General features: G+C 37.2%; 1 protein-coding gene across 5 annotated transcripts in view; it reads left to right on the top strand.

Annotated features, from left to right (window-relative positions):
• The window catches only part of zgc:77784 (uncharacterized protein LOC402947 homolog), a 49,109-nt gene extending 30,452 nt beyond the window's left edge, over positions 1-18,657 (top strand). For 2 of the 5 annotated variants that reach the window (XM_043259562.1, XM_043259565.1), the window contains 20 exons: positions 1,108-1,279; positions 2,533-2,738; positions 4,548-4,665; positions 4,790-4,958; positions 8,795-8,961; positions 9,048-9,166; positions 9,728-9,944; positions 10,070-10,188; positions 10,278-10,449; positions 12,139-12,354; positions 12,453-12,495; positions 12,637-12,776; positions 12,867-13,136; positions 13,307-13,421; positions 14,807-15,013; positions 15,615-15,769; positions 15,872-15,985; positions 16,086-16,235; positions 17,548-17,687; positions 18,034-18,657. In XM_043259562.1, coding sequence (XP_043115497.1) covers positions 1,108-1,279; positions 2,533-2,738; positions 4,548-4,665; positions 4,790-4,958; positions 8,795-8,961; positions 9,048-9,166; positions 9,728-9,944; positions 10,070-10,188; positions 10,278-10,449; positions 12,139-12,354; positions 12,453-12,495; positions 12,637-12,776; positions 12,867-13,136; positions 13,307-13,421; positions 14,807-15,013; positions 15,615-15,769; positions 15,872-15,985; positions 16,086-16,235; positions 17,548-17,687; positions 18,034-18,045 — 3,021 coding nt within the window. In that variant the 3' untranslated portion in view covers positions 18,046-18,657. The remainder of the gene's footprint in view (positions 1-1,107; positions 1,280-2,532; positions 2,739-4,547; positions 4,666-4,789; positions 4,959-8,794; positions 8,962-9,047; positions 9,167-9,727; positions 9,945-10,069; positions 10,189-10,277; positions 10,450-12,138; positions 12,355-12,452; positions 12,496-12,636; positions 12,777-12,866; positions 13,137-13,306; positions 13,422-14,806; positions 15,014-15,614; positions 15,770-15,871; positions 15,986-16,085; positions 16,236-17,547; positions 17,688-18,033) is intronic. The other 3 variants (XM_043259564.1, XM_043259563.1, XM_043259566.1) reach the window with 3 other exon arrangements.
• The last annotated feature ends 5,904 nt before the right edge of the window (positions 18,658-24,561 follow it).

The following is a 24,561-nucleotide window of genomic DNA, read 5'->3' on the forward strand; positions in this document are numbered from 1 at the left end:
ATAGCACGTCCCCAGTGTTCACGCTTGTAAGCCATTTGCAGCTGTGTTCCAGATTAGGCTGTGGCCTTTTCACCTTCATCCATTACTTGCCCATTTTAAGCCTCTTAAGAGAAGTGCATGGATTCCCCCTCACTTACTGTATGTACCCCCAGTTAACCCCACTGAAGTCCCACAAAGGAGCAAACAGCTTCGCTCAGCGAATTAAACTGCCAGAAAAACAGAAACGAGCGCTCGAATCAGTGGATATGCAGTTTTGATGGAGATGAGATATTTTAATCGGCTTACTGTTTTCTGTGATATTTTGGAGGCACCATATTAAAGCATTTTATTTTTTAGATGCTTAAATACTTGTCTTCAACAAGGATGCAGGAAACTGATCAAAGTGACAGTGAAGACATTAATCGTGTTAAAAAAGGATTCTTATTTCTAATAAATGCTGTTCTTAGAACTTTCTATTCATCAGAAACTCCTGAAAATAAAAATGTATCCAATATATATATATATATATATATATATATATATATATATATATATATATATATATATATATTTAGAAGTACAACAAAGTTATTTTAAGTTGTAATATTAATGTTTTACAATATATTTTATAATATATTTTTAAAACTCATAGAAAGTCTAGTTCTGTTTTGTCTGAATAAATGAAACATCAAATACTAATACTATATAGAATTATTTTAATTGCTACAAGTGAACGTTTGCACTACAACATTATCGTTTGTATTATGAAAAAAAAATATTCATGTTGACATTTATAAAGAATACATTTAACAATATTATTAAATTATTAGTGTCAATATAAACAAATAACCGTTTTATACATGACTTTACAGCTTTACAGTTTTACATCTGTAATCCAATTCACCAGGCTGCTTTTATTACTGTACCTTTAACTACTCAAGATCATTGCATTAGAAACATTAGAGTATGCCTACGTAGTTTATCAAACTCTTTCAAATCAGAAGTACAAGAACAAACTTGTTTTCCTTGGCTGTTTACAATTTGTAAATCAGACACTCAAGTCTCTCTGAACACTGGGTAACGTGCCCACAGTGTGGTGTGAACTCAAGAGTCTGTCCTCTGTCGTAGATGCTGCTTTTCCCCGGCCAACCTCCTTCCCAGTCGGGCCGTTATTCTGTGTCCATGAGCGGAGAGCTGTCCATCTCTGATGTTCACTCGGAGGACTCCGGCTACTATATCTGCCAGGCGATCAGTGTGGCAGGAAGTGTCCTCGCCAAGGCTCTGCTGGAAGTGGAAACTGGTGAGTTTCTGGGATTACAGATCATCCCACCCAGCAAATGGCATCTCTGGAGATAATTGTGAAGAAAAAACCCTAGCATTAACAAACCGCCTGAGCGCGAACACGCACAATGCACACGGCTCTATTTATCGTGCCTTCCTTAAGTCTCACAACTAGTTTTTAATTAATAGTGCTTGCCTTGTCAGGTGTACTTGAACCTACTTCATTTAAAAAAAACTTTGCTGCATCTCCTTTCATAATAAACTAGTTGGTCCTTAAAAGTCTTACATTCAGTTTCATAAAATTTAAGGCCACAAAAACTTCAAAATCAGGTAATTCTAATTTTATTGTCACAAGTAGTGACAAATGCAGTAGCCTCCCCAAGGAATTATATATTGATATTATAATGAAAGGCAATGATGTGATTTAATAAATAGTTCAAAGTGAAGAAGCAGTTTTTTTAGCAGTTCGCAATAATTACTTCATTTTGTTTGTCCACTTTAGACATTCTACTCATTATAAGTCAATTTGAAACTACATTTCAGCTAATTCTCATTCATTTGTAACAACACGTCTACTAACTCTCAGATGCGACTTTGGGTTTAGGGTTAGTAGAATAACTTGACATATACAAGAAGTAAAGCATAGACCCTTCAAAATAAAAGTCCTGTTGTTTTTGGAGGGCTTGTTTATAATTGCTGCCTTGTGCATCTTTTCTTCTGAATATTATTGTGGTTACAAAATAAACCGTATCTGGTGTTTAATTAAATTTTAAACTCTTTCTGGGACACAATAAGAAAATATTTGATATATAGATTTCATTAGTATAAATCACAATAATCACCTTTCTTCAATATCATCGTATCAGCAAATCCAACATGGATGGATTCTAGTTCATATTCATTGATGCCTTGAGTATTTAAAATTTAAAATAACCTTGTTTTGCTTTTGCGCCATAGCCTGTTTAATTATGTAAGAATCTTTGTTTGTATGCAGTATTCATTTTATAGCTGCAGGTCCTAAAAAAGTAATTTTTGCAGATACCCTGAAATAACTAGTCTTAGTCAACCCTCCTGACCCATCACCCCAATTCCCAAATATCATCATCTTTTGTGCCATTGTGTTCTCAAAGTGTGATTAACTCTGACTGCCAGTTGCACTTCCGTAGCCGTACAAATAAGTCGGACTGATCTTTGGATGCCAGAAGCACTGTTAGACAACTGGACAGATGCAAACACACTCCTCACAAACACACTCTGCTGTTTATCCTCCAGGCCCATCAGATCTCGTCCCTCCAATTATCCGACAGGGCCCAGCCAACCAGACGCTCGCTTTAGGCTCCAGCGCCCTACTCCAGTGCCATGTGATGGGCAGCCCAATCCCCAGCGTCAGGTGGGAGAAGGACGGGCAAAGCGTTCTGAGCGATGACATTCACATAAGCCTAATGGAAAACGGCACTTTACACATCAGCGGCTTGAAGGTATTTGACAGACGCTTCAGACAAAGATGTGAATTGTTTGCTTTGATTAGGGCTGTGAAAAGCGAAAACTCCCTGGACAGAGAGCCTCTGAGAAAACATTTCAAACTAAGTGAGACGTTCACAAGCGCACCTGAAATAATGGTGTCCACTTGAGCGTTTCTTACTCGAGGCAGGGTTTCCATCAGCGCATGCAAAACACATTTAGCCACGTAACGTTCATAAATCAATAACCAACGGATTTGATCGCTCGGAGAAGCTCTGCGTACATTTAGCTCAAATGTAATTACGCATACGAAATTACACTGATAAAGTGGAAGTGACACTAATCTGCGGTTTCCTTCCAAGTTCGGAGAAAAGAGTAAGATTTGTTTTAATTGATTTTGGCATTCATTCATCAAGTAGGTTCAGTGGAAAAATAGCTCAAGACTTAAAGCTCTGAGCGCGATGCATCTAAACAACCAGCCAAATCTGTCATGTCGTGATATAGCGTTTGACGTAACAGATATATGAACCTATCAAATAAGGATGGAGGACTGAAATAATTAATTTGCTCATATTGCTCTGTGAAGCTCTCTTTTGAATGTTAAAGCAATATCGTATGTCTTATATCATAACATAACATATAAGAGTCATGGTCGTGTGTCAGCCAGAATAATGTTTAATATCATCAGCATTTTATTTGAGGAATTAACTTTTATTTTTATGGAACATAATTGAGCAAAGCTTGATTTCCCAGAATGCACAGATTTAGTTTTCATTACACGCAAAAAAAAATCCTTCGCAGAATATATGAACTATATGAAATATATGAAATAAATACACTGGAAAAAAGGAACCATAGGTACATTGTAGTATTTCTAGATTTTTTATATTTCATGTCCATGTGTGTATAAATCCATAAAATGGTACCATCGAGTAGTTTGTTTGTTTTTTAATGAAATAAAACATTAATAGCTGTACTATGTAAAAACATATTATATTATTTAAAATGTTATTATATGTTATTATAATAATTATGAAAATTGTGTTTATTATTATCACCTGCATTTTATTTGATAAATTAATTATAATTTTATGGGCCATAATGGGCCACAATGTGTGTGTGTGTGTGTGTGTATATATATATATATATATATATATATATATATATATATATATATATATATATATATATATATATATATATAAAGCATAATTACTTCAAACTAATAATATAATTATGTTTAATCATAAGCATTCTTGTGTTGAATATTAAAATTGCTCTGGAAATGTGTTCATTGCAATTTCTTTTTCTACCATTCTAGTTTAAATTCTTGTAGCATCCTAGCATCCCGTCAGGTCAATTTAAATTCATACTGAAAGGGAAACCGTTTTATAAATGCAGAATTTCGACCCTGATACAGCATTCAAAAGACATTGTCATTCAAAAGTTCGTTTAAGTAAGTTGAGAAAAGCAGCTGGGTATTGTACGGTGTTTCTTTGCTTCACATTTCAAGAACATTCCGATATGAATGCCATCTGTGGTACAAGGTCTGTATATCTTAATTGAGACGTTTGACAGATTGCACCGCGGTACGCAGAATATAAAACAGCCGTTGAGAATGTCAAAAGTGATCTTAGAGGAGATCTAACAGTCACGACCTCAAACTAACTGAAAACAAATTGAAATGACTGATCGGCTGAAACAATACATTTGATCCGCTTCATTTGGAGAGAAAGAGAAAAGCACACAACTACTTCAGAAACGTTGCATGCTCGCAATTATCTTTGTCGTCTTTTAGACAAGATTTTGTCTTCCTCTGTTGCTAGGAGACCGACTCAGGGACGTACACCTGTGTCGCATCCAGTTCTACTGGTGAGACGAGTTGGAGTGGGACCGTGACAGTGAGAGGTAGCATACAAGCATTCTTCTCCAACACAGCTCTCTGTAAGACTTTGAAAAGGCTGACACTTCAAGAAACACGTTGTATTGATGATTTGTGCAGTCAAACGTCCTTGGACAAGAATGCGCCCTTGACGCAGTCACATTTGACTCCGTTTCTTGTGTTTAGCGACTGGAACGTCCTCCGTCCCGCGGGTCTCGCAGTCCCTTCAGCTGCCTGGGCCTCCTCAGAAGCCCGTGGTGACAGATGTGACCTCAAATAGCGTCACCCTGACCTGGCAGCCCAACCCACATGAGGGCGGAGCTGCTGTCACTTCCTACATCATCGAGGCTTTCAGGTTTAGATCTTTATTGACGCTAAATTACTGCTTTTTTAACTTTTCGTATATTAATCTTAGCTGATGTTCATTTCTGCGTTTACTAATGCATAATTACACTCATAAGCTGTTCATTTTTAATTAATTACACTCATAGGCTGTCTGTTAATGTTATTGAAAATGTCAGTTCACTCAAAAATGAAAATTCTGTCTTTAATTGCTCACCTTCATGCCGTTTCAAACCCATAAAACCTACCTTCATCTTCAAAAACAAAAATTAAGATTTTTTTTGATGAAACCCGACAACTTTCTTAGCCTCTATAGACGCAAAGAAAACAAAAATACCAAATAGCAACAATTCATAGTTTTCAGTCACGAGAACTGCAGCACAAGCCTTTTTCATCTGGTTCAACACCATACATATTTAGCTCACCTCTCAAAACCATAAAATTTAAGTATGTGAACAAAATTCAACTTTTGAAATCCATATTATTTCTGCAATCCATATTAAACCCCTGTGGCAATTTTTCAATCATTAAACAGCTTGACAAAACACTTAAAGTGCCTTAATATATTAAAAATAGCAATATTAAAATATCCTATAAGGGTCTGACTTCATGTGAAATCTATCAATTGTTAACATGCGTCATGGTACTCTCATACTGATGCAAGAGAAGAAATTGTTACATAATGTTCATAACATCATATTTGAACACCGGTGTCACATGGACTACCATCTTTCCATGCCTTGAATGTGTCAGTTGTGTTACTGTCTGTGCAGGCTCTGAAAGCTGTCGGATTTCGTCAAAAATATCTCAATGGGCTTGGAATGACGTGAGGGTGCAGTTAATGAAAATCATTCTAATTATGGGGTGAACTATCCCTTTAATAGACCCGAAGTAACATGAACAAACAATAAACAGCTGTATTTTCATTAACTTATGTTAACGAAGAATAACAAATACAGTAAAAATGTATTGCCCATAGTTAGTTCAAATTAGTTAATGCATTAGTTAACTAATGGGATCTTTGTGTAAAGTGTGAATTTTAATATCTTACCCTCATGTCATTTGTGTGTATAAATCTATAACTGTGGTACCATACACTTTAATATAGGCTTCGTTTATGTTGTATTATGTTGTAGCTGAGTTGAGTTTTTCTACCAAGAAGTCCTTAGCAGGAAAAAGTTGAAGATATTTTGGTTGAAGAGATGAGTTGAAGAGATTGTGGAACAAGCATTTTGGAAGAATCAAAAGTATAAACATACAGCTTTTTAGTTAAAGTCTTAACATTTTGTACACATATACAGTATATATGTGTAATTTGAGCTGTTATATTTTTATATTGAGGTTACACTACTTTTGTAAGTGGATACACATCTGGATATGTTATTCCTGTGTGTTTTTCCTCAATATAAACAATCTCTTCTGGATCTTTATGCGCATCATGAGCAAAGTTACAAGGTTTACTCCAGTGCAGGGCTTTGCCCTATAGACTTCTATTGTAATGCATTACTATACACACTTTCACTGTCAGAAATCCAATTTTCCATTAAGAGGCGATATTGGCCCCCTGGATTTGATTTTCAGGGGCATTTTTTCACATTTATGGGGTTGTGTTTATTTCGAACCATATAAAAATCACGCTGTGTCATCTTTTTATATCTTTTATAATTGGATGTTAGGGTGTCACCAATAAAACAAAATCAATATTTACTCATATTTTCTGTCATATCGTGTATAACCAGGCCTAGAATAAAGTATTAAGTACTATATCAGATGTTTTAAATGAGAAAAACAAAGGAACGTGTTATGGACCATTTCTCCTGCTTTTTAAAATTCGGTGTAATTTTTTTTCACTTCAGCGCTTTTAATTTCGGACCCTGTGTGCATTACATATGATTTGTGCTTGTGTTTACACACTGAGGGCCAAGTTTTGTGGTAATCAAAAGCCTGTCACGGATGCTGTCGATACAGCTTAACTCCTGCAAAGTTTGCACTTTAACTCGTATTGGTAAATGCATTCAGTCAGTTCCTGCATGGATTTAAAATCTGCAGCACTGCTACATATTAAAAAGAAATATATGAGGAAGGGGGTTCTGCACCCTCTCCAGTGGCCTGACGGGAAGAGCCAAGCGGCAGACGTTCTCATTATAGTGCCGGTTTTGTTGGAGACGTCATTCAGAGTGTCAGAGCAGGATGGAAGTTTATGGTAAAGTGAGAGTGAAGCATTGCTCTCTTGCAGGCTGGATGTTCCCTGGGGCTGCAGTTAGAATTCAGCAGAACTTGTCCCTCTGGGCTCTGTGGAGGTCAGATGAACAGAAGGCTCTATTATTGTCCCGCCAGGAGAGCAGCAGGGAGGGTGATGCAGGGAGGCCGAGAGTAGAGGCCAAGTCGTTATTTAGCTCTGCTCTGACACCTTGTTAAGAAGACGCTCGGATTTATAGTGCAGCCCGCTCTGCTGAGAGGTCACGGTCGTGAGCACAGTCCGAGAAGTCGACTGGGCAGACCTTATGTGCTCACGGTGCATGGAGACGAGGCCAGATCCTCTCCGTTGTCCTTCACACCCTGCTCCGTCCTCATTTTTTCTCATTAACAAAGGCCAATGTGTCCCATTCAGCGTGCTAGTGACGCTACATTAGAGTATGTTGGGGAGTTACAAACTTGCTACAACGTTAACTGCGTTTTTCATTTGCATAACAATAGTGCAGCTGTTTTTGAAAAGCTGCAGGTTTTCTAGTAACATGCTATTTTTTCAACAGGTAGTGGTATGGAAAAATAGCAGGTGGTCGTATTCTGTACACAGCCACCTTACAACTGAGCAAGCTGAGGGAAAAAAGAAACAGGCTCTATTAGAACGTCTGTATCTCTCAAATAGAGATGGGAAGACAGATTGATTCAGAGAGCCACTTCATTCATTATAAATCTATGTTGTGTTCATTTTATAATATTGAAAATCGGTCTAAATATATAAGTTGTCATATAACTATCGTAAGTTTGGGATCTGTATTTTTATGCGCATCAAGGCTGCATTTAATAACCAACAAAAATACAGTAAAATATTATTACAATTTAAAATAATGAATTAATGTGATGAATAAGAAAAATTACTATTATTGTCAATGTTAAAAACAGTTGTGGTGCTTATTTTAGCGGAACATGTCTATGATGAATAAACATTTCAAAACTACTGATTTTTTAAAAGTTGAAATCTTTTCCAACATAAAAAAGGGCGTAACTGTTATTTTCAAACAATTGAATGCATCCTGGATAAATAAAAGTATCAATTTTAATAACCCCAAACCAAACACATATATTATGTGGTGCAGAACCCTTATAAGTCCTCAGTGTTTTTGTTAGTAGCTTTAATACATTTAAATTATGAGTAGCTGGTGATTTGTGACAAGCTACAGTTTCAAAGTAGCTTCCTCAACACCGAACAGAATTACTAATATAACAATTATTTGAATATTCAAATGCGTATCCTTTGTTGTATAATTGAACCCTGTCATAATTCAAATAATGTCTGTTCATGTGTGCAGATGAGCATCGCACTGATTTTTTTCTGATGGATAAAAGATGTTATTAGACATGTCGCAAAGTGCGGCAATTCACAACGAATTAGTTCTTTTATAAAAAGGCATCGGAAGCAAAGATAAATGTTAAATAATTACCTTTATCAATAATGTAATACAGTAATATAGCACATCAGCGTAACTGTAAGCTGCAACATGACACATTAATATGGAATTCAGCTGATGTACAGTCACTGGCTTTTAATGTCATTCATTTTGATTGTAAAGCTGGACATATGTTTTGTGAATTAATGCAGTGTTAATTTCCTGCGTCTTATTTCAGTCAGTCTGTGGGCAGCACATGGCAGACTGTAGCTGATCTCGTGAGGCTAGAGAAGCACACAGTGTCCGGGCTTTACCCCAATACTGTGTACCTTTTCATCATCCGAGCGGTTAACTCCTACGGCCTGAGTGACCCCAGCCCCATCTCAGAGCCAGTCCGAACACAAGGTGAGTGTAGTTTCTGGTGTAGTGTGATATGGCTCTGTTTATAGTTTGTGCACATCAGCATAAATTTTATGTGTGTGCATTTTTAGACGGTCCTGAAGGTCAGGGGAAAGACCAGGCACATGTGCAGATGGATTTAGGAGGGGTCAAGGTTCATCTGCAGACACCCAAAGTCTTGAGCCCTACGAGTGTTCAAATCACATGGACTGTGAGTATTTGATTTGATGTACATATGAAGAGTTCATTTGCAAAAACCAATAAACGCTTACTTAAAAAAAAAAGCTGATTGCTGTGCATAATTGTATTCAAGTCAGGTGACAAGGCTACTTTCAGTGTGAAAAGACGTCAAAGCTGACTAAAAGTGATTGAGGATGGATCATTTCAACGAATTTGATCTTCTTTAGGGCGTAAAAGAAAAATAAAAGCTGAAATGTTTACATGGTGCCTTGCAAAAGCAGCTTGTTACAAGGTTACAAAGGTACACTGGTGAGGGAAAAGCTCTTTGTATTACGTGCAATCATGTCCATGCAGTCTTTGATCATAACAACAACAAAAACCATTGTCAGGCATCTACATTGCCATCTGAGGAGATTACAAAGATTAAATGAGTGTAAACTTTAAAGCATGATACATTTTTTGCCAAAAATGTTGGTTTTTGCAGTTTATCTCTTCATATTTAGACGTGCATATTCAGTGGGACGGTGAATTAGATCTGATCCATTCGCAAGATCTGAAGCTCATAATACCGTATGTGTTACTATTATTTCAGCTGGACCGTCATCCTCGCTATATTGAAGGTTACAGGCTGTATTACAGGCCTGTGGGGAGTGCATGGATGATCCAGGATGTAAAAGCAGGTCCCCCACACACCGCTGTCCTAACAGATCTACACAGAGGAAAAGAATATGAGTTCAAAATGAGACCGTATTACAACGAGTTTCAGGGGATTGACAGTGAAGTAGCTGTGGTTCGTACTCCTGATGAAGGCAAGACTTGTTTTGCTATTCAATTCAAGCCTTTAGCTTTTAGTTCGCATGACTTTCATTTTACCCTCAAACTTTTGCTGTAATGTTAATGTTTTGACATTTGCCCATCATATTTCTGCTTTTAGTGCTGAGCGGCACTCCTCAGGGAGTCAGCGTGGTGCAGTTAAGTAACAGTTCAACCGTGCGAGTGTCCTGGCAGCCTCCTCCCCCTGATGTGCCAGAAGAGCTCATACTAGAGTACAGGGTGAGATCGGTGCAGCCTTTATGTGGAGAGCCTCTCAGTGACCGCTAGGTCAAAGAGTAATGTCTGAAGTCTGTTTCCGGGTCGTACAGGTATGGTGTGTAGGAAACGAGTCTCAGCAGATGATCAACAGGAGCGTGGATGGGGATACGCTGTGGGTGCTGTTGGATGGGCTGTTGCCTGAGTCTATGTATCGCGTGCTGGTCGCAGCGGTGACAAGTGCAGGAGTGGGCGCTCATAGCCGACCTGTGTTCATCTTCCTGAGTGAGTAACACCATACACCATGCCTAAACTGCTTTTTGAAACATGAAAGCTGATTTCTAACTGGTCTAAGCTGGTCAACAAACCAGTTAGCAGTTTGCCATATTAGATGCCATGTAGGGACTAGCTTGGCCAGCTGGCTTGATTCAACTAGTGACCAGCTTGGCAAGGTAAATGTCAGATTGAACCAGCACTGACCAGATAATAAACACCTTAGACCAATAATAACTATTTTTGTCAGCTAATAACTGTCTTGATCCAACTAACATCCAGTTTAGACTAGGTAAACAATCTTTACCTGCTTGGACAAGCCACTAACCATTTTTGCCTGATATTTTAATGATTGGTCTAGCTAATAACTATCTTGTCCAGCTAACAGCCAGTCTGAACCAGCTAAAAAGCAAAGGTGACCAGCTAATAGCCAGCTTGGACTAATAGCAATCTTGGCCAGCTAATGGCTGGCTTGATCCAACTAATAACAAACTTATACCTGCTAATTATGTCTTAAATATTAACTAGTTTAAACAGATAATAATATTGTTGACCAACTAAAAGCCCGATTGAATCAGCAGTGACCAGCTAATAACAAGCTTGGACTTAAAATCTTATTTTGACTATCTAATAACTAGGTTGGCCACCTAACAACTAGACTGAACCAGATAAAAACCAACAGTGACCAGTTAGTAATAGGGCTGGGATATATATCGCGTGGAATATTCATGCGCATCTTGTCATTAAATTTCCTTGATTAGCAGTAAATCTCCATCACCTGTTTTCAAATTGAGCAGCAGTTACTATTGGCGAGCTTGGACAAGCTTGGACTAATAACCGTCCTGGTCTGCTAATGACTGACTTGAGCCAACTACTAAGCAGTTTAGACCTGCTAATAAGCATTTTGGCTAGCTAATAATACTTGAACAAGCTTAAACCAAATGCTTGATCTAATAACCATCTCGACCAGTTAACAGCCTGAATGAACCAAGTAAGACTTGCAGTGACCAGTTATTAACCAGCTTGGACCTTGACCAGGTAATGACTGACTTGATCCAACTAATAACCAGTTTTAACCTGTTAATAACTATTTTGGCTAGTTAATAACCTGCTTGAACAAGATAATGACCATCTTCACCAGCTTTTGGAAGGCTTGACATGCCTTATAACCAGCTTGGACTAGCTAATAAGCCAAAAATGAAATGCTTGTCAGGCTAATAACTAGTTTTGACTATCTAATAACAATCTCGGCCAGCTAATGGCCAGACTAAACAAGCAATAATCTTCACGGTCCAGCTTGCCCAGCTAATGAGTGGCTTGTTCCAGCTAATAACCAGCTATTAATCCTGCTGCCATGTTTCGTGCTGTCCAAAACACAGCTGCCAGTTTAAGCTGGATTTGTCCAGCAGGTTTATAAAAATATTTACCAGACACTTCTGATGGTGACATTTATCCCACCTTACAGATTTTTATCCCAGCATTTACTCGTATTTTATGGTAAGGAATGGAAAATTCTAAGGATTCGAAAATGTTAGGGATTCACATGCTGTGTGTCTGTTGAAGATAGATGATGGGGGAAATATATTTTGATAAAATGTTTCCTGTATAAGACAAGAAGCATTTACTCTTCTATCTCTTTTCCGTTTTCACATAATCACTCTTAGTCACTTTTTTCCATTTCCTCCTTATATCTTCTATCAGAAGTAGCAATAGATCAGTCCTTGTCAGCGGAGAAGGATGATAGTGTCAGCTTATCTGAGCAGATCACAGGGGTGGTCCGTCAGCCAGCTTTCATCGCCGGGATTGGTGTATCATCCTGGATGGTTCTAATGGGTTTCAGCGCCTGGATCTACTGCAGACACAGGAGGAGGAAAGAACTTGGACACTATACTACATCCTTTGCATATACGCCTGCAGGTAACCTTTTTTCCATAATAGCACAAAACTGTGTGTCTCCAAATCATGCTGTAAGAAGAGCTCTTGGGATGATTTCTTTCTCATATTTTTATCTTTAGTTGCACTTTCTCGAGGTGATGGGTCGGATCTTATAAATGGAAGGTCTGTATCATAGGAGACTTTAAATTTACCCACAGTAGAACATGGAAAATGGTCAGGATAGAGTAAATAAAAAATGTACAATATTAATTTAACTACAAAAAAAAGTTTAATTTAATTATATTAATTTAATTACCTTTGCAGGCCATGTTTGCTGGAGTCCCACTTGGGTAACTACCCTTGGCTGGCTGACTCGTGGCCTACCAGCAACTTCTCTCGAAATGGAAAAGATTCAGTCAACTGCTGTGCAGGCAGACTTGATTCCACAGATCAATACTATAACAGTAAGATCTCTGTCATGGGCGTTCCTCTACATTATGGTACTGCCACACTTACAAATCAAATGTCCTATAACTCATTAATCTGTTTTACAGCTTCAGGATTATCCAATTATCTGAGCCAGAATGGGAAGTACAGCCCGGCCTCTAATGAAGGCGCCATATATTGTACCATTAACCCAGCTGATGCAGATGGCCATGAAGTGTGCAGCTTGTACTCTCAGGGTCCAGACCCATACACCAGCACACCAGTCCTCTCCAAAACTGATCTCTACAGCATAGAGCAGGACCTGGACCAGTGGAGCCTTCAGTCCAGCCACAGCGGAGCAGAATATGCAAAACTTCAGTACCCAAGAGGCGAAAATGGTAGGAGTGACATTGATTTCAATCATGAGGGTTAAGGGATTGGTCCTTTAGGTATTAAGCAGAAATTATGCAGACAGATTGGATCAACAAGTACTGCAACAAATGCTGATGTCAATTTTATGCAGATAGACTTGAGTTTACTCTTGTGACTGTTTCGTGCTGTTTTGCAGCCAAACTGATGAAGCAGAAGTCTCGAGGACAAATCTCGTCACCAACTTGGTCTGACGTGCTGTCCCTGCATTCAGCACAAAACAAGGATGTTCAAAACGCAGACAAAAGACACAGGTAATAATCAAGCTAAAACAAAACATTGGTATGTGCCCTGATAAGAACAGCAGTTTTTGGTAAATGTGTCAAAAAAATTATTTTAAATGTTAACAAACCATTGTAGCATGTTAAATGACCATGATACTTGTTAAAAAAGCAATTGTAATACCACAGTCCTAGCTCTTGGTACCATATCAAAAACCATAAAACCATGGTACATACTGTATCTAAAACTCATGGTATTGCCATGGTGCATGTCCAAAACCATGATAAAACCGTAATGCCATGCTGCATGTCTAAAAACTGTTAAAAAAAAAAAAAAACATGCTAGTACCAAAGTAAATGTCAAATAACCATGGTACAATGTCAAAAGAAGATGGTACTTGTTCAAAAACCATTGTAATACCAAAGTGAATGTCCAAACATGTGCTACAATAAAAAAATATGCTAATACCATGGTAAATGTCTATGATCCATGCTAGCACGTCAAAAAAATGTGGTACTTGTTCAAAAAGCCATGTTAATACCATGGTACACGTCCAAACACAGGTAGATTTCAAAAGAAACCAAGCTAATTTCATGGAAATGCGTTACCATGGTACCGTGTTAAAAGACCATGGAATGTGTTAAACAAAATAAAATGTGGTTAACATAGTACAAAATCTGTGATAATACCATGTTACCTTGTTATTTTTCTAGAGTCTGTCAGCCCATTTCTAGATGGTTTTATTCATTTATAAATCTGCTTTTCAGTAGCTGTCACCCGACTTTTTTCTTTGTAAGTTCAGACACTTCTGGATATAATTCTCCTTCTCAGAAAAGTGACCCGATATATAACCTGTGCAACATGGTAAAATGTAGTCTGGGCGATAAATTGAGGTCTTATCTAAACGTATTTGATGTTTCAGCTCAAAGTGACAGGGGCTAATGATGTTAGCACTTAGAGCCAAGCCGTCCTGGCTGTTTGAGACGGGGGCCGAGAAGCAGGTCGCCAGACACGGCTTCTCAGAATGAACCTGTAAGAATAGCCACGGCTTGGAATGAAGCGGAACAACACAAATCAACCTTTGTCCGCAATGCTTTCTTCCTTTCACATCATATTTTTATCACCCTCCATGGATGAAACTGCTTTGACAAATTTTTGATAAGCTTTTTTACAATGCTGTCTTTTGTACCCACATTGGATTTATATATTTTTTTTTTTGTACTTTTTTCAAAGGACCACAGTCTGGTTTTATTTACCGCAGTCTTTTATTGTGTAATGAAATCTCCCCTAGATGCATCAGGGGTCCAGAGTCCTTTGATATGTGTTCTTTTTTGATGCGTTTTGAACCTAGTTTGTGTTTTAGAACTTTGCAGATGTTTTAGATTTGACTGGATTCCAAATGTTTACGTCTCAATAGCCCTGAGGAGGATGAAGAGTGGTGTCCTCCGCTGCCTGAGCGATCTTATCTGATTGAGGGTCTGGAGGACGTAGCCACTCTGCCTTTGAGAGGAGAGGAAACCAACAGGGCCACGACCTATAGCCTGCAGTCCACAGCAACTCTCACACCCTCCCCCAGCGAGGAGCAGTACCTGCCGAACCTGCACCATCCAGACCTGCTGCCACGGTAAACACACACACACACACACACACACGCATCAGGGCTCGACATTAAAGGAATAGTCACGATACAGCACAGCCTCTCATAGCTTACTGCTTACATTTCATCTATCTATCTATCTATCTATCTATCTATCTATCTATCTATCTATCTATCTATATATGTATATATATATATATATATATATATATATATATATATATATATATATATATATATATATATATATATATATATATATCATTATATATGTGTTTACTGTGTATATTTATTATGTATATATGCTGCATAAAAATGCTATATTTATATATAACATAACAAAATAATATATAAATGTATGTAAATTTAAATATTTTATGTATTCAATTTATATAGTTTATATATACATAATAAATAGTACACATATTTTATGTAAACTAACATTTTTATTTTGGATGCAATTAGTTTAGTTTGAGAGCGCAAACTTTAAAAGAATCTTTAACATATCCTTTCATATTTGACCTTATATATACGTCTTCATATATTTAAATCTTTTTCTCTCGCTTTGACAAGAGCTTTAGAATCTGACTTGGCGTAAAAGAAAAATTCTCATGCGTCTGTTCAACAGGAAAGCACAGTGCGCACACAATGCACAGTTTGCTCTTTCCAACCCAAAGCCGTTAACCAAGACAGAGTCTCTTAATGGCAGCGTTCCCAACCACAGCGGTCCTTGGAGAGACATTGCTGAAATGGAGGAACTGTTCTCCAACAACACAGGCACAAGTAGGCCCTTCACCGCTGGAAAAATAACCGTTTTTATTACATTGCTGATGATTATTTATGGAGTATATAATCTTTGTTTACTTTAAACTGCACTGCTATTAGGAGAATATACATCATTCACGTCTTCGATTCAGAAGCCCAGGCCTAATAAGAAATCTCAAAAGGATGGCCTTGCGAGACGTGAAGTGTTGAAACCTGGGAGTAAGAACCCACAGAGTTAATAAATTATTGATTGGAGTAATTAAAGCAGTTGTTCTTCTGTTATAATGGAGCGGATAGATGATCATTCACGCTTTTGGTTTGTGCGTGCCTGCAGACCTGCCTCCTCCACCTGAGCCTCCTCCTGTAACGGAGGACCCTCTCAAACACCTGACAGACACACTGGACAACGGCGGGAGCAGGACGCCCCCACAACACAGAGAGAGAAGATCAGACCGCAGAACAGCTGCACAGTGGAGCACACAAGGTCAGACTTGAGAGAGAGCAAAAGCCTTGGCTAGTAGAGATTGCAAGCATCACTATTTGTACTGAAATAAACCTCCAAATAGCTTAGCAGTCACATTGCAAGCAATAAAATATGACTTAATTTTTTTACATTAAAAATGGCTAGTTGTATGTAAATATTAAGCATTTAAAAATGCATTGGTATAAAAATATGAACTGATTAAGAAATGTAAATATGCGTGTTTGTTGTAAATAATTTGGGTTACAAACTGGTAATTATGACAATTTGTATGCAAAACCTTTTTTTAAGGTTTGCATTTTTTGTAAATGTTAAATATACCAATCTTAAATATAAAAAATAAATGTAAATGTTCATAAAACCAAAACATATGTACGTTCTAATAGTAAATCTAAAACATAAATCGTAAATATAGCACTGAATATAAATGCTTTAAATAAATTTTTATAAATAATGTAAAAAAAATGTTTATATATAATATATCTGTGTAGTAAAATAGGGGGGCAGTTGTTTAAATTAAACAGGTTGCAAAAAATATGGCCGGTTTTAAACCGTTATGCATTTTTGTAAAAACATTTTGATTGGTATTTTTAGTTTGATATTTATTTGGATATTAAATCTTCAGTTTAAACGTAAATCTTAAATCTTAAGTATGAAAAACAAATGAAGGGTTAATTTGCAAAAACCAATAACTAAATTTGAATTGTTTTTCCAGAAATCTAATTTTTTTATGCCACATTCCAAACAATATCAATCAAGCTACAGTTGGGTTGTGTTAGTTAGGTATGATAATAACCTAAACAAATACAGGTAATTTACTCAATTAAAGTTAATTAAAATTCAGATTTTTTTACATAATAAAATTTTGTTTTATAGAAAAAGCTGTGAAAACGTTTTTTTGACAAAACTTGGTGTTCGGATCATGCTATATGTGGAAAAAAATACACAGTGTTTATCGGCTTTTACAAATGAAATCTCAAAATGTACATAAAAAATATAAATATTAAAACGAAACAATGAGCAATGAATATAAACGCGATATTTAATAATGTTTTGAATAAGCTTCAAATATAAATCTAGATCTTGATATTTATATAATTACAAAATCAAAACGTTTACAGAACATGCAAATTATTAAAACGACATTCACTTTAGCACTTTAGTAATATTCAGAACACCTTCAAACGCCTGGCAACCGCAGCATTAGCTACGGGAACCACACACAAGCAAACAGCGTCTCGTATTCTCCATGAAATGTTTGTTTGTTTGTTTGTTTCTCACTGTGTATTTGACCGTTGTATATTTGACTGCACAGATGAAGATTTAATCCAGTATTTAAAAGCGAACCTGCTGCCCAGCGGTCAGATGTCCAGCCACTGTTCCCTCTCCAGAAGCTCTGCCTCTCAGTCCTCCGCAACCTCGCGTTCCTTGGGGGCAGGAAGGAGGAGAAACGAGGTTAGATGAGTTTGTGTATCTCGTCTGGTCGCACATGGTCTGAATAAGTTCATTAGTCAGTGGCCACGCGTGGGGGCCTTGGAGCGTTGCAGTAAATTAACAATCGATAAGCTCCAGGACACTGAGCGTGCAGAGCTGCAAGCACATTAAATGAATCAGGCAAATGATTACATTTCCACTTTTTTGAAGAACCGCAGTCTCCGTGGTATTGATATTCCAATGAATATTAAAAATACGACTAATACGTTTGTTGGTTAGAGTGTTTGTTGGCTAGAATATTACCGCATGTTACTCGATTGCTTGGCAACAAGATGATGATTTTATATCATTTTGGGTTTATTTTCAGAACATGATATGAGGAGAGGAAGTAGTCCCGTTGTTCGCCACTCGACATACGCCATGCAGTGTATATGCCTCCATGCCCTGGTCCTGCACTTTTTTTTTCGTCCGTCATTTTAGTCTAGGTATTTTTTTAGAAATGTTTTTTAAATGATCCATTGTTGTCCTACCTCTGTATGTATATATTTTTACAATGTTTCTGTGTAAGGAAAAAACATTTTATTTATTATTATTATTTATTGTATTTATTAATTTAAAAGAAAATCTAATGTTTCAAAAAATGTTTAGATGAACATGATGTTTGAATGTATCTGGCGTATACATGTACGCCTCAATGTCTACATGTAATAAAAAGGTGTTTCAACATTTTTGTGAAAAGTATAGCAGATATTATCAGGCAGAGTCTATGTGAACAAACCATCCGATGATACATTAGTAAGCCTATAGAATACCAAATGTTTCTTGTCGTAAATCCACACTATGACTGTCTCCTTGCTATCCTGTGCTCACTGAAAGGTTTTTCTTTTCTCCTGGAGAATTATTCACGCCATGTCAGACTGTTTTCCACTAATGCATCAATCAAACGCAGTTTGGATTGCATACAAAACTCAATAAAACTCATGTTCTAAGACTTGTTTTACAGTACTGTTACTGGTGTGGATTTCGTCCTGTAATATTTTGTCAACTGTGAGCTTGGGTATGAAATTCATGAAAATTCGTCAAAAATTCGTCTCTGTTGACTCGTTCGTGACGTGTATTAAAATGCGTCTCAAATCACATTTGATTGAGAAAATGTTGTGGAATCAAGTTAATTTCACAGCGATTCATACTGAAATATCGAAAATTCGCCAATTCCACATCGACTTATGACTCTTTTCGACCATGCGAATGATTGGACTGAAATGAAGTAGGCGTAGATAAACGTGCATTTCGAATGAACCATCCGCCAGCGGGTGACGACATGAATCTATCTTTCAACCGGTTAGTTCAAATGCACTGATTTATTCATAAATAAAACCCATTTTTCCCCAATTAATTTTTCAATCGTTTCGTGCAATTGAAAGGTATTACTGCATTGGTCTCAAACTCATTACCTGGACGGCCACAGTTCTGCACAGTTTAGCTCGAATCCTGAAGACCTTGATTAGCTAAACCAGGTGTGTTTGATTAGGGTTGGAGCTTAACTGTGCAGATCTGTGGCCCTCCAGGAACTGAGTTTGAGACCTGTAGTATCCGATATTGCTCCGAATGCAGCGAATTTAGATGAATCAACTCACACAGTGATACATTCTGGAACAAAACACGCCAGGTTTTCCTCAGAGACAAAAAATTACCAAGTATCTATCAATACTGGCGTCTAACGGATAAGTTGTTTCTTGTATAATGAACTGGATAAACAACAGCACTCTTACGATTCTGCTTAATTATCTTCATTTATCTCTCATTAACGCTAATAGACTGATATTTATAGCCCAGTGCAGACAGCCTCACCTGACCATCTGAAATTACTATTTACGCCTACATCTTTTATTCAGATGTAAATTCTACAAGCCGCTGATTGAATCCCGCTCTTCGTAAATTGAATTTACTCCCTGAAATGGCTCAACTGCCGCAGAAATAATTTGAACCCTGAAAGACTGTTATTTTGGGGTCGCAGTTGCCAAAATGCAGCTTTAAGGACAAAACATTTGCGTCTAAACAGCATCAGTCCAAGAGCATCAACGCAGCTGTCTGAAGCAGAAATGCGCATTTTCAGTCGCTTGGAAACGAGCGCAGAAATAAACAGACGGCACGTTTAATGAATACACAAGTCTGTTTCGAGCACATTTACTATGGCCTAGTTAAAGTAGGCTGGTTCAAGTAAGCAACAACGACGCGAACCAGAGGCAAACGCGATCGTGTCTCACCCGAGACCTTCTCTAGGAGATCATTTTGAAAATTTAACAAACGCTTTTTTGACCTCCGCATCGGATCTGAATACGACCCCGCTCGCCAGTCTAGTCACATTTAAAATCACACAGAGCGGGCTGCAAACAGGCGCAGGCTTAATTAACTCACATGTGGTGTATTTAAAACCCGATGTGCCCCCCTGGGTTTAACCGAGAAAGGAACATTTGAAAATGTATGCTGGTGTGGACGGGGCCGTTGCTGGGATACATGCGGGGTATGCTGGGTATTTCGGCTAAATATGGGTCAGTCCTGTCCCCACGCTCATTTCATATGGTGTCATGTGTGTCGGGAGAGATTTTTGAAGATATCTTAAAAGCGCATCCCAGTGGTTTCTGTGGGCCGGCAGACATTTAAAACCTTTGCATTGATCGGTGGGGAGTAAAGCTCCGTTAATGCGGCACTCAGGATTGATGAAGGTTATGGATTATTACAAACAACTTTACTGGATGGGTTTTTAGCAGGACAAGCATTTTGTTCAGATTACTGTATATAGTAACCGGATCCCGCTTTTGAGAGTTGATGAAACAGACCTAAAATCGAAGTTGATGAAGCAGACCTTAAATAGATTTCAGCTATTTTAATGAACTTTTTTTTTATTTTATTATATCATACTATTTTGTCACGGCCCATGGAGCAGCTTCTTGTTTCCAGTGCCGTATTAACATTTGTTTTTGAGGCATATTCATTTCTTCACCACAGTCGGCAGGACACCTGACTTGCTTTGGCTAATTTGTGGCTAATAATTCATAATTCAGTATTGTCAGGCCACAGACCCTCTTTCCCTATACTGTAGGTTGAGAAAATTGCAAAACAATGCTCCCTTGATATGTAATGTCACATGCAATTAAAACATAAAAAATAAGCACTATTGTAATTTTATTCAAGTATAATTTAAATGAGCATGGGACTATTACTAGCCTGGTGTTTCGCGAGGGACTCTGTACTTTACTTGATTTGTGTATTTCATGTTTGTGAGTGCAGTGGATTAGGGTTTATATTGTAATTTTCGTTCCACACTGACAAACTGAACCAGAGAGGAGCCGGTTGGCTCTAACTGTGAGTGATTTCCTATGTCAATTAATGTGGATTAACTGAACTACAGCAAGGCCTGTGCTGGATCATTGTCTAATGAGGAGAAATGACTGACAGAATGCATTATTTCACACATTTGTTAGTATGGGAAAATGTGCTCTCGAATCTGTAATGAACTTACATCACTATAGGAGATGCACATGACTGTTACTTTTGATTAAAATGTGAAACTGAAAATATAATTCCAATCAGTGGCAGATGTAATAGATGTGACTCCGATTTATTTGCTAGACAGTATTGAATCTGTTCTTGATTAGGCTGAAAGCTTGAACATGATGACATAAATTCAACACCATCTTAATATTTTGATGCAGATACAGACTCATTAATATTGTTTAAAAGAATTACAATAATAGCATTTATAAAGTATATAAAGGCATATATTTTGTAGATAAGTCATTCAAAATATTTAAACGTTTTTAAATATTTATTTAGAATAATGTAATTGTTAATTTAATAGTTTAGAATTTATATTATCATTATACTAAAAAAAAAAATAACAAAAACAATTATATTATCATATTAAAAATAAATAAATAAATAAATAATAACAAAAAATTAGATATAATCTTTAAAAAATTATCTTTTAATAAACAGACTGCTAAAGAAAAAGGTTTTGCGTAATTCAGAAATAGTGAATATTCTTTATTTACCAGAGCACAGTTTTTAAAAAAACAGCTCCAAAAACAATGTGGGTGAGTGATTAAGAAACCATGAGAATCTGTCTTCACCTAGTGGTAGATGGATGTTTTTGCACCCTACATATGGTGTGGATATGACTGGTTAAGATCAGAGTTGAGTGAGTTCAAACCAGATGGTCAGGAAAGTCTCACACATAGTCATGAATAGTCATGAATAGTCGTGATAGTCGTGTTCGTAAAATAGAGAGATTGAAAAAAAAAAAACATATCAAAGCAGCCCAAGCCTGTTAAAGCTGGTTCAAGTTGGCTTTTGACTGGTTTAGCATGACCCAAATCTCTATACAACCAACATATATCACATCATCATATCGCAAAAAAACAATTCAGGCCGGTTTATGTCATTTTTAATATTTGTCTTCTAAAATAGAGGCCTTATTTCACCACTTGCGTGTTGAAAAAGCTCTGGGAGAAGATTGGAAACTCAATTGCTTGAAGCCATTGTTTCAGTTGTAAAATGGATTTAGACGAGCACAAATCTAATTAGCCAATTAGCTAGCCAGCAGCACAGATCCACAGTGACGTTTAGCCTAATGAATCCGCCACGCTGCGTTGTTTGCCACGGTTCCCTCAGCGCTCTGAAATGAAGCGCGTGTCCCAAAATGAGCTTTTAGCACGTCGGAAGCCATTCAGACAGACACAGGAGGATTACAGACACTGTGATCATTTAGCTATTGTTGCGTCATTCCAAAATCAGGGCCTATGACGCAGAGGATGACGTCATGATGCATTACTTGCTATGCTGAGGGCATCTGCCTTGTACAATTTCACCCCCGGGAACAGAGAAAATCAAGCTTGTATAATTGAGGAGTGAGTTAATACTGCATCACAAACTCCTCAATTATACAGGCTCAGTTTTCTCTCTCGGACCCCGTGAAGCTAGATTCTGTCTCCACAGATCATTAATTAAAATGCATTTTTTCTTTCTAATTCATTTCCTTCAAGCTGTAATTGTTCAGTTTGTGAAATTCTTCATTTGCTTATTATAACCGGTCATAAACAAAAAAAAATGTCTTTAACAAAGCGCGTACTTACATAAAATTAATTTTTCTTATGTTAACAAAAAGTATGTTTTTTTAAAAATTAATAACAGTAATCTTAATAACTAAGTAATTGTATACAATATATATATATATATATATATATATATATATATATATATATATATATATATATATATTATGTAGTTAATAATAGTTAATATTTTAAATATATGAATTGTTTTTCATTTTAATGCAAATTGTTCATGAAACAGAGCCAAATGCAGTTACTCATGCGCATATTTACATAAGAAAAAAAATCTAACAGTGGAATTGCAAAATAGTTTTTGCGCGCATGCCTTTCAAATAGAGGTCATTCATTGCCGTTTCATGTTTCTGTGTGTTCTTTGGATGGGGGTCTGTACTAGAATTTAAAATCCACCATAACAAATATACTCCAAGTTAGCATCACCCAGCTTTCCTTTACAAAACAACCCAACAAGAATATTCCGCTGACTTTTGGATTACTTCAGAAAATAAGCTGTGACCAACAAAAGCAGCCCAAACCCTGGACAGGGTAATGGTAATCATGATAACCTGAGATTTTAACTGCTTGCATTTAACCAAAATCCCACTACAGGTAATGCTAAAATGCTAATTAGTTCCCAGGTTTTGGCCTACAAAAAGTGGTCCCTGCAGCATCCTATAATAGTCCCAGGGCTTTCCTGCTCGAATGCTGTAGACCTATTTTATAAAAGCAGTGTTGGAAGGTTATTATTTCAATTGCTCTTTAATATATCTAATTACATTTGGTAACATTTTTGATTACTTTTCTAAATTTCTAGCAAATGTTAATCGGTTAATCAACCCTCAGACAGGTTGTAGCCTAAAGCTTTCAGTGCCGGTGTGGATTCATGTAATTGGAAAAGACGGTGCACTAAAAATTCAACCGAAGCGCCAAAATAGCATTGTGCTCATCAAAAACAGGCAAAACAACTAATTAATATCATTCAACATATCCTAGCTTTTTACAGACAATATTCAGATGCAACGCCCCTTTGTAACTGTTAATGGTTTCATAGGTAACTGTACTTTAATTACGCTTATAAAACAGGTCCTTTGTTTAATTTGTGTACTTTGTGGTGGAAGAATGCAGTTTTTATCAATACATTATACTCATTTGCTTTGTTTTATTTTGTGAAACCTTACTAAATATATGGAATAACCGTTTTATAAAGGCAATAAATCCTAAAACGCCTCTCAGCTGTTGTAAATTCACTGTATACCACGGCTCCTTGGGGCTTATCGCTTTCATTTTTTCCTCAGTAAGGACGACGGATTAAAGTTACATTGTAAATGGTTGCTCTCTACTTTTCTCGGTATGCTGAATGTGGCGCAGGCCAGAAGATTTTTGCATGCCAGACCGAACCAAAACATGTTTGGTGTGTAAATATTACAGGACAGGATTGCTTGAAGACCGAAAAGCACAGAAGCATCCCTTACAGAGAGACTATGAAGAGCGTAGCAGTGCTGTGGGTGAGTATATAGAGAACTACAAGCGCTGTTATTAATTAGCAGAGAGAAGACAGGCGAGGAACCCCATTCATCGAGACAGATCAGGTATCCTCATATCCCTCTGTAACTTGGCCCACGGATGTACGTAGAAAGCGTTTAAAGTGCCGCTTTCTCTGTTCATCATCTTTATGGTAAAAAGTCTCCATCTGCTGGTTGTAAAATGCACACATGCGCAAGCTGCTTTTGGATGCAACAGCACATGGCTCTTGACAAATGTAAAGATAAACATGGCCGAACCTT

The sequence above is a fragment of the Puntigrus tetrazona genome, chromosome 15 (assembly GCF_018831695.1).
Source record: "Puntigrus tetrazona isolate hp1 chromosome 15, ASM1883169v1, whole genome shotgun sequence".
In the NCBI taxonomy this organism is placed as follows: Eukaryota; Metazoa; Chordata; class Actinopteri; order Cypriniformes; family Cyprinidae; genus Puntigrus; species Puntigrus tetrazona.